This window comes from Toxorhynchites rutilus, chromosome 3 (assembly GCF_029784135.1).
Source record: "Toxorhynchites rutilus septentrionalis strain SRP chromosome 3, ASM2978413v1, whole genome shotgun sequence".
Lineage (NCBI taxonomy): Eukaryota > Metazoa > Arthropoda > Insecta > Diptera > Culicidae > Toxorhynchites > Toxorhynchites rutilus.
This window is the reverse complement of record NC_073746.1, coordinates 201,407,093-201,421,611: the sequence shown is the minus strand read 5'-3', so window position 1 is coordinate 201,421,611 and position 14,519 is coordinate 201,407,093. Positions and strand designations below refer to the sequence as shown.

The following is a 14,519-nucleotide window of genomic DNA, read 5'->3' as shown; positions in this document are numbered from 1 at the left end:
GTACAATGTTTCCCTCTCTTCGGGAACTGAACACAGGACGTAACAGAAATGAAAATATACAAAGAATTCATAATAGAAATTTTCGCTAAATTGAAATATGAATGCAACTATTAGTCAATTTTATTTGGCAACACTGTGAAAATGTTGGAAATTCCATTTTAGTATATTTAACTTTGTCAACTGTTTTCCTCATCAACCAATCAGGAGTCGAGTTGCAAGTGGTCCGAGTTTGACAGAAAAAGTGGTCCGGAATCGGCCCCTTATTGTCACGTCTCGTCTCAGATCACGAGCGAGCTTGGGTACAAGCGTATTGTGTTTTGTTTACAAACAAAACACAGTAGACTTCCAAGATGGCTGAAGAGTGGTTTTAGTAAGTTGGCCCACCTTAGAACATACTTCTACGCGCCTTGGATGTGACAGGACTGAAAGTTGTCAATCGATAATTCAATCCAAACAATAATAGAAAATAACGAAAATTCTACTTGGATGGGGTTTCTCTACTAATTTTAATAAAAAATGTCAAAAAGTCGGCCGCTATATGATTTAAATTCAACCGCTGGTCTTATGCCGGTAAGGAGCGTCTTTATTTTACTTCAACATTCTATTGAGTTTTTTTTCCACAGCTTATTCAAGCGTTGGTCAAACCACCGGACTCAAATGATCTCTCTGCGAAACCTGGAATCAAAAAGGCTAATCATCCATATTATAAGAAACCAGGACGTGGTCATAATAATGATACCTGCGATTCCTGTGGCGAAGGAGGAGACTTGATATGTTGCGATCGTTGTCCTTCGAGTTTTCATCTAGGCTGCCAGTAAATTTGAATGTTACTTTAGATACATAAGAAATACAATGTGCATTTTATCATTTACAGCGATCCTCCCTTGCAAGAAACGGATATTCCAAATGGGCTTTGGATTTGTCACACTTGCAAGATGACCGATTCTAACTTATCATACAGAGCCTTAAGAACTGATGTGAAGTCCGGGGGCAAAAACGAATCGCATCAAGAAGTGCAAGGATTAGCTACATCTGGAGAGTCATTGCAATCTGTGAAAACAAAAAGAACGCTCAATCGTAGCAATTCTCGTAAAAATTCCTTTTCCAGTATCTGCGCTGATAAACCGGTTGCTACTAAAGAAGATAATTTGGGACAACCTTCAAACGTGAAAGAATTGAATGATTCCGCGAATTTAACCCCATTGGATCATTTGATACAAGCGGCACGAATATTAAATCCTAGGCAGTTTGAATTACCCCGGGAGATGTATACTCACTTTCCGTTTCCTGGAACGGAAAAACAGGATTGTGTCCAAAAAAATGGAAACGGTAGAAAAGGTGTTCGGGGGCGCAAGGTTTATGAGCTGGACAGCCAGGGTTTGGTTCCCCTTCCAGCAAAAACGTGTCATGTTTGTGGCAAATCATGTCGAAAAGCTCCACTGATAGCGTGCGATTATTGCGATCTTTTATTTCATCAGGATTGTCTCGATCCACCTTTAACAGCGCTGCCAACTTCTATGTGGATGTGTCCAAATCATGTGGAACAATTCATTGTACGAATGTTGTTTTTCGGTGTCTTAGTACTCGTAATTGTTTTTTTATCAATTTACAGGATTGGAAACTGGTTAATTCGGTATCGGCAACGGAAAGAATAAAGCTGTGGAATCAATTCAGTGTCGGCATCGATCAAGATATTGTGAAAAACGAGTTCTTCCGTAAGGTTCACCGGCGTAATCCACCTTTTCGTGTTAAACATCGGGTCAACTTACGTGATCGGATTGAGATTCCACAGATGATTAAATTCCATTATCGCAACCCTCCGGATTTGTTGCCGACGTTGCGTAAATTGCTTCGCGCTAGGAGAGCAAATCGTCCATCAAACATTTCCATCATATCTTACGATGATTCGCAATTATTGTCGATGATAGATGGACAATTGCAAGCAATTAATGCTGCAGATGCTCAAATTGGAAACACTGAAACATCAACCAACGTAATGGATCCTGAAGCAAGCGATAAAAAGGATGGTATAGAAACATGTGTAGAGATGGAAGTTAAGTCCACTGATAAGAAACCTAAACACTTAGTAGCGGAAAAAGATCATACGAAATCGAATCGATTAAATATTTCAGAAGGTACAGTTGGATATTCGGATAAAAAAGACGATCCTGAGGGCCCCTCAGAGTGTAAGAAAACGAGAGTTGAACATACAGCTGATCACGAAAAAATGATAAATAGTAAGTACTTTTTGAATTTTGTTGTCTCTTATAGAGCAATTCCATACCAATTCAGTCGAAAAACAGCATATTTTGATTCGACCCTCTCCGATTTTTTTAACCCCGGTACTTACAGTGGCGTTTTGTCCGCCGGTTCAAGCTGTTCATAGGACAGGTAGACAATTTCAGATTTTTTTTTATTTTTATTATTTTCTTTTCTGTTTGGATGAAACTTCTCCACCGTGAAGAATGTAATCTGATGGCTTCATTTGACTACACCACACAATCTGCACGCAACACAACACAACGAAATAAGTAATAATGACCAGTGTTGCCACATTTTAATCTGTTTTTTTTTCAAAGATCTGTACCCTTAGAGGGGTGACACCCACGGCGATAAGATAAAAACAATCTTCAAGTTTTTGAATAAACAGCACGCGTCAGGGATTGATAATAATATCCGTTGAAAAAAGTATAAAGGTCTGTGCCTAGCGGCGCGAACAAATGCTAAACGTAGGACTGCGATAGTTCGAAACATGTTTTTGAATTGATTTCTTTTAACTGTTCAGAAATTCGTAGATTTCACTAATTCAAAATAATTAGATTCCAAATGCTATGAAAAGTGCTGTTTGTTGCATGGATTAGTACTCTACAAACTAGTTGTAAGAGTTGAAGTGGTGTAAAATTTTCGGAACCAATGAACAAGTAGATTTGAGAAAGTTATGCGGAAATGAAGATGTAGTCCTACGTTCAAAATTTCACTACGGTCCATGCAAAAGATTCTGTCTTGAGTTTTTTGGATGGAAAAAGCTGCTGGTTTGAGTAACGATCCTTCATGACTTGGAGAGTAACGGTTGAGATTTCATGAAGTGCATTTCACAATCGTTCGCCAACGCTCCAAAGATGTCAGGATCGAATGGAGCAATTCATGTTTTGTTGAAAAAGTAAAATACACAGGCGAATTCATTGGGTTTATAGACTCAATTCGACGGAGATTTATGCGCACTACGATGGGCTGATCAAAGCCATTGAAGTTTTGGAGATCCTGCCGAAGGCTTAAATAATAGATCGAGTGCACGAGTTCCTTCAACTAGCAGCTAGTGAAACAGTCTAATCGAATAGACCATTTGGTAGTTCTGACCACTGTTGGGAACGGCGGATCCTTCGGTTGAAGGAGGCTGTTGATAGCACAGAATAGGCGTTGAATTTTCAAGAAGTTACAGCATTTCAAAAAACACCTAAAAATTTCGACTCTGCACTCTGTTCCTCTTATTGTATTGTCGAGTGTAGGATGGGGATTGTGGGACTTCCAAGGGACGCTTCCAAATCGTGAAGTTGGTTTAAAGCTGTTACTAACTTTTTATTAAAATCATTTTCTAGCTGTCCGACCAATGAGATCGGCGCGAATCGGACGGAAAATTCAGACCAACGCGAGGCTCAACGTGATAAATGAATTGGCTTTATAGTCAATTGAAAGTGAATTAATTAATGTCTATTGACATTGATATTTTGTTCAGAAAATTTACTGCTGTTAGTCGAGACGCATGAAGATATTATGATTTCTTGTTCCTTTCATTTAATATAAAAATAAATAAGTTTCTGGATTCGATAAATTTGTTTTTTCATTAAAAAACGAAACAAGTATTTGATAACAAGATTTGATTTGAGGGGTGACATCTAATACAACCGCCCCGGGTGTCACCCGGTCACTCCACGCCACTGATGCTTATACATAGTTTTTCTGATTTTCTAGATTGCATACCATCATTTATTAAAATTTTCGAGAGTTTCGAGGCATCACGATGTTTGATCAAATCTTTTGATCTCAAAATAGCGTTCACCGTATAATTGCTGAGCCAATTTCGAATTTCGAATTTTTATTCTGATTTCTGATTATGATTATTCAGAAAAAAATCGCTCGACAACGTTACAACGTTACAACGTGAGAACGTTACAAACAAGACATCGAGGCGCTAAAATGCGAGCAAGCCGTCAATCCTTTTTAGACATCCAATTTTTATCTAATAACCCTGCACATGCTCGTTCTCTGAAACTGTGATTTCCTTACGGAGTAATTTTATCTTTAGGGTACGAATTTAATTTTCCACATCTTGTACATTCCCATTGTAGAATCCTTGAAACGCTTCTAATACCAGGGACAGACATACAGCTGTACTAGCGTTGTACAGGTACCACGGTAGCATGACACATATACTTTGGTTGTACATTGTACCGCATGTCAAACTGACAATCAGAAATTTGACCAATTTTAGCACATATTTCAATGAAAAAGATTTTTATTTAGAGTCTAAACCATCAAATGCAACATACAAATTCCCAATCTGAGTTATGAACTCAAGAAAAAGTCAATGAAAAGAATGTTTACCAAGTGTTTTGATACAGTTTGTTAACAACGATGGAACAGGTCGGTACCTGTACAGCGATTGTACCGAGATGCTTGCATGGTTCTAGCGCTGTACATGGTGACAGACATACAATTTTCGAAGTATAACGCTAGTACAGTTGTATGTCTGTCATAAGTAAAACACAACGTTGATGCTTATCAAATTGGAAAAGTTTCTGGAATTTAACATTGCCGCAGCGTCGGGTCATCAAAATCGAAACTATTTCTGATTTGCTCGAAAAGCTCCACGAAAAAACTGCCTGGAACAAATGATTCAATCTGTTGATCTGGGCCAAAACATACGTCGCACCGTCCGAAGCGAATCCTTTACACTACTACTAATTCGCTGCCTTGCGGAGCAATGAAGTTTGAGGTTCAAAGTTTTCTGCTGAACGAAGGCGATGGAAACGATAGAAACACACCCCATTATTGATTGAACTGGTAGCTCACTTGGACACGCGTCGCTTCTGGGTACTTATGGTGGGACCTACTTTAAATCACAACCTTTAATTTTCATATGACCAATTTAAATTACAACGAAAACGAAAAATTAAGGGATTTCAAATGCTTATTACGCAAAATCGTTATTGTTATATATGTTATATTATATACCGGGGGAGTGCCAAACTTTTGGGCATGACGGGCGACTAATTGTTCAAATATTATGCTGCGGTCTACCAACGTTGACTGTATTAGAAACTCAACCAAAAATGAATAAATGCTAGATGAATACTGGACAATAAAACAAAGTTTTAACCCTTCTGTACTCGCAAAATCATAATTTGTATACTCCCGCACGGTGTCAAAGACTGTGTGTGTTTCTGTAAATTCACTATTTTGTATTTTTAGGTGTTATTTTTAGTTGTTTAACTCTTTGGCAACTATATCGCCACCAAAACGAAAAATATTTTTTTCCGCTGCATTTGGAATATTATTTAAATATTTTACCTTAGCAAAAAAATCTAAAGGTATCTGGAAATACTCCAATTTTTTTTAGCTGCTAAAAATGTACGATATTGATTTTGGAGGCATTTTTATGTAACAAAACCGCGATTTTAGAGCGTCGGCAGAAAATTCTGTTTAATTTCGTTGAAAATGGAACAAGTTGATTTTTTTTTCATTGTATGCGTACTATTTAGGATCTACTGTGTGAGATCATTTTTTCAATCAAATAAATAGTGTATTTCATACAAAAAATCTAATTTCCAATTTTTTCTTTGCAAGTCTATATAAAATAATGGGTTTTTTCACTGCACTAGAAATATTGTTTTGATATTTGCATAACTAAAGGCGCAATAAAATTATTTTACAATGCTGCGGCAAACAGTGTGTTTGGGGGTTAACGGGCAGTGACAACTATATTGCCAACAATTTTTTCAACTGTTTATTCAATGTGTTATTCCTCACGTAAGGATTATGTTTCCAGAAGTTATAGTCGATTCGTTGACTAGTTTCAACGGCCTTATAAAGGATTAAAAAAAAAGAAACAGTAATTTACCACTAATTGGACATACTCAGTGTCGCATTGAAGGCGATTGTGACCCGTAATTGGACACATCAACAAACACAACACAATCACCCTTATTCCGGTTCACGATCGGGTTTGAAATTAGCACAATGTTGGATTCTGTAACCCGAACGAGATCGACTTGTGCATTCTAAAATCCATCCAAGGTTCAAACTTAATCGACATATGCAAAAGTGGCAACATTGTCTTGCCACGTCAAAATAATTCGAACGAACGTCAAAATAATTCGCACTCGTTAAGCGATTTACTCCCTATGATATTAAGATGCCAGAATGTTGTTTGAAATTGTTGAAATATAAATGAAAATTATCGCTTGGTGTTATTCAAATACTTTGAACACGTATTTCTCACCCTAACATAACTATTTCTTATAATTTTCCTAACATTGGCCGGACTTGCGTACTCTGGAACCATTCTAAGAGGAGTGCAAACAGTGACGAATGTATCGAAGAAATACAGAAATTGCACAGCAGCGCATAGTCAAACCACAAATGTACTGAGCGAAAAGGAATAAACTATAAGAAAAAATATACACACTCAGCACCAACAAAAAGTTGATCGGAGCTGCGTGTTGTCATTCTTTTATAGCTATTAGCCAAAATGGAGGCTCAAAATTTCTTTATCTTCAAATCAATCGGGTTGCTACAAAAAACTGAAGTTTTATTTGAAAATTCGTTTTTTACATATTAATCGAAAGCAATTTATTTAAAAGTACTAATTTAGCATAGCGCTTTGACAGCCTTCTGCCTCGTCAAAGTCTTGAGCGGAGTCAATTGAGCCCTGATTCCTTCAATATTTTCTGAGCTGCCTCCACGTTGTCACTCCAGTTCTTTGAGTCCGATCATTTTGGAAGCATTACAAATTCCGTTAGCAATGGTGGCACAGTTTACAGTCCCATCGAAAACATTCACCAGAATCAGTTTTACGTTTCGATCCGAGGTTAAAATTTGGAATGCCTTTAAAACTTGCTCTTCCTTCACATTACCGCTCACATATAGGAAGTTTGCCGGGTTGCCTCCGTTCAATTTGATAAAGTTCCAAGTCATTACCAATTACCAATATAGTTAAGATTGTATTGCTTTCTCTCACCTCCTTCGGGTCGGCATCTTCGTGAACGTCCATCGCGAAAATCTCTCTCAGTCGAAACTCGACGTTATCAAAATTCAACTTGGCGTAAACGGAAATTATTCGTCCGTCATCGGTTTCCACCAGTGGATTAATCTCAATTCGTGTCCCTTATTTCACTTATTTCACGAACAGTTAATTTTTCAACTTCACCGGCGGCCTTTCCCGCTATTGCTCCTTTGAACTCCATGAAACGGGTAACATTCCCGCGTCTGGAAGAATATATAGAAAAAACAATAAACAACATTCACCTTTTGATCGATACTCACTGCTCGAAGATATGGACGCCTCCCATGAAGCCATTAAAGATCTTTGCCTCGGCCGCCGGCGTGAATCTACACCTTCACAACATATTCTCGAACATCTAAAGATTCAATTATCAAAAACATGTGTTGCGCTCAATCTGAAAGAAAATATTAAAACGGAAACTTTAATGAAGAAATATCTTACAACTGAGGGGCTCAGAAAGAAAAGAGTGTAAGTGACTTGATCGATTTTCTTTTCATCAACTCTTTATTTCAAAACAAAAAACGTTCCAATTTTATTTTGCTATAGAAACCGATAATTAAGGTTCTGACCTATCGTCCACATTGTCAAACAAGCTGGTAATGTATTTGCAGCCAAGTTATGACCAAAAGAGAAAGTCGATGGGGTAAAGTGGTCACCTGTTTGTTTGGTAGTACAACAATTGACTATTGACACCGTATTGATAGTCGTTTTATGATTGAAGAATTTCATGACTTTTGAGTCACCCTGTACTACAGTGGAGTTGTCGCATGTCAAGATATAAATAAAAACAAAAAACGCTCTCTCGGTAGTCATTCGGCCGTAGTTTTGTGCCTTTCGAATTTAAGGAGTTTCTAGTGAAATTTAGTTTATTTGACCTGATATTTGCGACAAATCAATCGCTTGGACGACTGTTCACATATTCTAGGGGTGGTAAACAGATATTTTGTTCAATTTCGTTGTTTGGGGGGCAAAGTGGTCAGTGGAGCATCATTATTGACCACATTCCCCCCAGTTCCGCTATGTTTTATTAAGGTTAGCATAAACCATTTATAAAATGATCACGGCAAAAGGTGCAGGAATGTTTAATCCATTGCGTTTGGAGGTGACACTATTGGCGATCTAACGTACAAATTTACACCTAGGCGGTGCTGCGGTGAAAATGATGATGGTTTTAAATTTTGCAATGTGAGCTTATGGAAGGTTTGTAGTTCTTTCTATAAATTACAATGTTATAATCATAGAAGATTATTTGATTGCGATGCGTTTGGAAGAAATTTAATTCTGCGCAATTTTATATATAACATGTTATTTTCTTACCTCTTTCAGTAGTGAAAAATGTTGACAATGGTTGTATCAAAAAAAAGAAATTCGAGAGCACAATCAAAAACAAGTTGAAAAATTCATGTTTCCTGCATGTGCGAACTACCTTGGAAAGGGCGGAAGCAAAATATACGTGATTTGTTTTTGAGTTTTAGGTTAACTCATCATCATTTGCTTAGTTCAAAAACAAAATCAAGGGCATAATTGTACCCGTTGATAAGAATAAATAAATAAATAAAAAATCCAGATGTCTCACCGATCGTTCACGTTTTGCGTTAGATCGCTAATTCTGAACCAGCTGGCGGGCGCAAAATTTATTTTGCAACTTTTTTTTTTCATGTAACAAACAGATATATATATATTTTTTTTCTGTATTATAGTGACTTTCAACTCATTTGGCTGGTTCGTCACTTTAACTTCCATTTTTGGAAGAATGTCGGGAGTGAGAATTGAACTCGTGACCTTTAGCGTGAGAGGCATGGATGTTACCACTACGCCAGATCGGCTCCTTCAACAAACAGATATGTTTTAGAAATGTTTTTTAAGATTTTACTCGCTGCTTGCGCTGTGGGGGAAATGCAACAAACAACATGTTTGCACACAATTCGGGTTTTAGCTTCCATGGTAGTGATGGGTAGAACGTTGACGAACGAAACGAAAGAACTAATTTGAAGTTTGCATCTTTTACTTTGTTCGAAAATTTGTTTCGACAATGTTACTGATAGTAACACGATTTCGTCAATCCTTCCGACTCGATTTAGCTCTTTTCTTTTTTCTTTTTTTGCAATGCTGTAATATTGCTTTGCCAAATCATTTATTTAATTTTTACTAGTGCTTTCTTAGGAGTACCGGTAAATTTCTTTTTTTTTTTCAAAAATGAATGCTTCATTATGCAAAAATGGTTGCAAATTCAATATTCAAAGTATTGCCCATCGCTAGTCACAACTTTTTCCCATCTTTCTTTCAATTCACGGTTCCCTTTGCGGAAATAATCGGCCGGTTATAAAAGCCGGTAAGCCGACAATTACCACGAATCGATCCAATTTTTGACTACATCAAAATTGGAGAAGTGCTGGTCAACCAAGCCATGTTGCATCGATCGAAAAAGGTAGTAATCGGACGGAGCAATGTCTGGAGAATACGGCGGGTGGGATAGGACCTCTCATTTCATCGTTTCCAAGTATGTTTTAACCGGTTTTGCGACATGTGGCCGAGCATTGTCGTGCTGCAAAATAACTTTATATTTGCTCGTATTGTGGCCGTTTTTCCTTCAGTGCACGGCTCAAACGCATCAATTACCGTCGGTAGAGGTCCACCGCAATGGTTTCATTCGAATTTAGCAGTTAATAGTACACCACACCCAGCTGGTCCCACCAAATAGACAGCATAACCTTCTGTCCGTGAACATTCCGCGCGGCCGTCGATGTTGATGCATGGCCGGGGTATCCATTTACCGGTACACCTAATAATTCCATTTATTATGTTACGTTTCTGAAATGGTCACAGTTTCACAAAAAAATTAAATCTCCTAAATTATCAAAAAATCATATCTGTATTTTGGCGAGTTTGCCACGACACCACTGTACGTCAAACTGTGTTAAGATGGATTTTTCAATAAGAATAAACAAAACTTATCGGAGAAGGAGTGTTTTGAGATTTTTAAATTTCTAAATTAAAAGTTTTCAAAAGTTTAAAAATTAGAAGTTTTCAATATTAAATTCAATTTTTGAGTATGATTTTTTAAAAGTTAAAAGTTAAAAGTTCAAGTGTTGCTTTTTTGAAAGAAAGATCAATTATTTTGAGTACACCCTTCTGAAAAGTGAGTCGTAATTTAAATTGATCATATGATAATGAAAGTTGACATTTTAGGTAGTTTCAAAAGAATCAGAGAGGGTCGTGACAGAGGCGGGCTCATTTCGCGTGGAATTGCTCTAAATGGAAAATAGTAAATGAATAAATTCATTGCATAGTGGATAAGTTTCGCTGCGGAAGAAACATTCAAGACGTCATAGTCAAATCGTTGAGACAAATCTCCGGTCAGTAATTATCATTTTCTTAACTTTATTCTAGTAAAAAAGGAACTTGAACTACTGGATGATTCTCTGATTCAAAAACTTGCATATCAAAGGCTACAACAAATACTATCGCACAAAACCAATAAGGACAAGAATACTGTTTCGGATGATTGTTCTTCTGCCAAATCTATTGAGGAAATAATACAAACAGATCCATCGATTAAATCGATGCCCTTGCCCAGCCAACTGTTAACCAGAGATGATATAGAACGGATCGCAAGGGAATTTACGAGTCCGAAAAGAGAAAACGAAATAGTGGACACTACAAATAATGCATCATGTCCGCCTTCTCCGATGGCAGGTTTCAAAAGAAAAAAGCCTGATAGCGTAGTAGATACGATACAGGCCAAACTATGTATATTGTCGACAAATCTCAAGTACACTATGTCCCACATGGACATACGAGCTCGAGCAGTTATAACGCCCGTGGATGTAACCTTGCCGGGCTGCAGTTGGTATGAAAAACCTGACCTTTCACGTTCTGTTTACATGCGATATCGTTCAGTTTCAATCGGAAATGGTCCAGGAAGTGATGTTCATCTTGCAAGTTTTGGTAAATGTAAATCTGTTTCTGACAAACATGCTACAATATTTTATGATGAGGTGAGTCGTTCGATTGTTCTTGTTCAACAAAATAATGTGACAAAATTCTGCCCCAATAATAGGTCACAAAAATGTTTGAATTACTCAACTATTCAGAATTTGGCACTGTTGTAAACGGACAACTATTTTCTTGCGATTTTACTGATTTTTCCGTGCCCTCTGTGAAAGAATTACCGACGACCGACTCCGGACAGGTACCAACGAAAAAATCGAAACGAGATGAACATGATGATGGTAACAAGGACAGGAAGATAGATAAATATAAACTTCGTCAAGAAGTCATGAACCTGATCGATATGTCGCGAAAATGCAAACGTGAAAGTCATGATAGTCTTACAGCGTTAAGGTAGGTGTCTCTAGTTGTTAGAAATTCGTTGTAAACTATAATGATTGTTTTCCTCCAGAATGGCAAGTGTTTCACAACCGGAGTGCAATTGTGTTGATCCAAATCCGAAAATTTCAGCCTGGGAAGGAACAGCTATTCTCTATCATGGTGTTTTACTGAAATTTGGTTGTTTGTCGTTTGTTTTCACCATAACGGATTATGATAAAAATACAGAAGAGTTTGCTGACACAGATGAAAGCTCAGAAGAAGAAATTTGAACATAGTTCGGATAAGATTTTTCTCGAAAACTGTTCTAAAATACGAAATTCCTGTTGGGATAATTGATGGAGTATTCGATCGAAAATTCGATGCATAGGAACATTATTAGGAATGTGCTTCATTATTCTCTTGTGTGGAAAATTTAAACATTTTAATAGAAAATGTTATGTTAAAGCAACTGGAATCAATCGTTCGCATCATAAATATGTCGCCAATGAATAATGATGTAATTGTTCATACAAAAATACATAAATATTGCTTTTGAAATATTTTAAATCTCGTTTTTCTTTCCACTACAATTAATTCATAAACTTTTTTCCGCAACACCATGTCCCTCAATCTCTTCCATCACCTATCCAGTCCAGTGAACAATTTAACCAGCGCAGAAAGTGAGCCCGTTCTGAACAATAAAAAAAGTACTGTTATCGATCTTTTCCAGTCCGATTTCCGATTTTTGACGTAGGACTACGTCTAACCGGAAGATATAGGGGGTGAAATGGAAATCTAGGCACTGAACAAGTAGGAAAAAATGCAAGATTTGGAACGCTTATAACTCGAGCAATTGATAGGAAATATATCTACGCATCTATCATAACGAATAACATTTCATTTTTCTTGAGATAAATAATTGAATAATTGTGAAATATCAAGCATTGTCCAAATGCACTATGTGCCCATTTTTTATTGGTCCATTTTGTGCTCCTCAAATCGTACCGACCAAAACGGGCAACCAGAGCAGCAGCGAAATAGAATGAAGCACGATTGGAAAGGAAAAAGAAAAAAAATGAACGAAACATTGGTCGCAGTCTCACACATGCGTAATTCTCGAGCCAGCCAGTCAGCTTAAAAATCCCCGCTCCGCAGCCGTAACGATCCATTCTTTGTGTGGACACCGACTGGACAACATCGTTGCTGGACGGGCTGGACGGCGAGGGATCGAGTGCCTTTCTCAAGCCAAGAGGGCGGAGGTGGTAGCGCTGGAGTAGAGTAGAGTAGAGTTTTCAAAGGGCCTTTCTCAAGGCTAGAGACGAATGAACTGCAAAAGTTTAAAGTCGCTATAATACAATACCTTCCTTCCTTCCGTAACGATCATTCTCATTCAAACCGTACACCACATCGGTTCCCATCATAACACATCAACAAACCAACCCAAGCAGCCATGTATGAACATGGCAAAGGAGGAAAAGTGAAGGGAAAGGCAAAATCCCGCTCGAACCGTGTTGATCTGGATTTCCCCGCAAGGGTAGCTAGGCCGAGTGCGTTATTACCAGTGCACCAGTCCACCTAGCCGGCGTTATATAGTTTCGGCCGCCGAAGTGATTGAGTTGGCTGGCAAAGCTGCTCGCGACGATAAGAAAACCCGCATTCAGATCAGACCACATTCGGTTCGGTGAACATCAAGAAAACAACAGGCAGTTGCAGCGAGTGGCGAGTGGCAAACGCAATCGCAAAACGGCAGCAGGTAGCAGAAGAAAAAAGTTTGTTCTTTATACAAACTGCTTTGGTGGCAAATCCAGAACAAGGCGGCATCGAGGGCGTTCGAAATGGTTTTTTTTTTCAAAACCACGAGTACTAAGTTTTCTAAATTGGAACCATTCCATAAAACAAGGCACTTTACAGGGCCATTAAACCTTCCAAAAAAGAGTTTAGGAAATACAGTTCAATGCTCCAAAATAATAATAAAACACAAATTGATTTTTTCATAATTTGTTTGCCAGGATATGATGAGTATGTGAATTTGGCAGTTGTTCTGATCTTATTGATGGTTTAGGACTTTCCCGATTATTCAATTTTCATCAATTTTTAAATTGCTTCTAGATTGAAAGTACAGTAATTTACATTTAGCTCAACATTCAGCTAATTGGACGGACCTGTAATGCGACATATTTCGTTGGACATTTTTGTAAACATAGAGTTCGAGGTCCGAATTATGACCCCACATTGAAAGTCGACACTGTACCACTGTCATCGCAAATGTTCAATTACAGGTTAAAATCGCCTCCAATGCGACACTGAGTGGTGCTTCGGCACGTCGCACTAAATATAATTTACTGTACAACATGTCACAAGCTGGATGGGAAGAAATTTTCCAACTGTGAAAGCTGTGGCGAGTGGCAAACGCAATCGCTAAACAGGAACGCTCTTTCGTTCGTCTCGTTGGACTCGCCCCTTTGGCTGAGTCTGCCGATTTGTCTCTATCCCGTGAGCGTGTACCGCTAGAGTACAAAAGGCGCGGATCCGCTGAAAAATATATAATTCTCTTTCAAACCGTAAATCAGTGTGCCGGAGCACCAGTATCCCTAATAGCGGTTATAGAATTTCGGCCGCCGGAGTGCTCGAGTTGGCTTGCAAAGCTGCTCACAACAATAAGAAAACCCGCCTACAGAACAGAGCACATTCGGTTCGGTGGCAACAACTAGTTTCAGCGAGTGGCAAACGCAATCGCAAAACGGAAGCAGGAAGCAGGGAAGCAAAACTGCTTTGGTGGCAAAACCAGCCACCGTAAAACACGGCGCTTTTCAAGGCCATTAAACCTTTCAAAGAAGAGTTATTAAAAGTTTTTCACAATACCAATGCATTCTAAAATGACATAATATGACATATAATATAAACTGATTTATTTTGTTTATGCTTG

General features: G+C 38.1%; 1 protein-coding gene across 1 annotated transcript; it reads left to right on the top strand.

Moving 5' to 3' along the window:
- The first annotated feature begins 277 nt into the window (after positions 1 to 277).
- Positions 278 to 12,160, top strand: LOC129779155 (PHD finger protein 12). Its single transcript, XM_055786446.1, has 7 exons — positions 278 to 570; positions 624 to 814; positions 875 to 1,553; positions 1,613 to 2,237; positions 10,673 to 11,280; positions 11,343 to 11,626; positions 11,685 to 12,160. Exons 1-7 carry the CDS (start codon positions 517 to 519, stop codon positions 11,881 to 11,883), a joined length of 2,640 nt encoding a protein of 879 aa, XP_055642421.1. The 5' UTR covers positions 278 to 516; the 3' UTR covers positions 11,884 to 12,160.
- The last annotated feature ends 2,359 nt before the right edge of the window (positions 12,161 to 14,519 follow it).

What these genes read in the sequence shown, in the direction of transcription:
- LOC129779155 (XM_055786446.1), top strand. Translation starts at nt 517, where the DNA reads ATGTCAAAAAGTCGGCCGCTATATGATTTAAATTCAACCGCTGGTCTT. An exon ending in AGTTTTCATCTAGGCTGCCA is followed by an intron (nt 815 to 874) that starts GTAAATTTGAAT and finishes TATCATTTACAG; the next exon opens with CGATCCTCCCTTGCAAGAAA. An exon ending in ATCATGTGGAACAATTCATT is followed by an intron (nt 1,554 to 1,612) that starts GTACGAATGTTG and finishes ATCAATTTACAG; the next exon opens with GATTGGAAACTGGTTAATTC.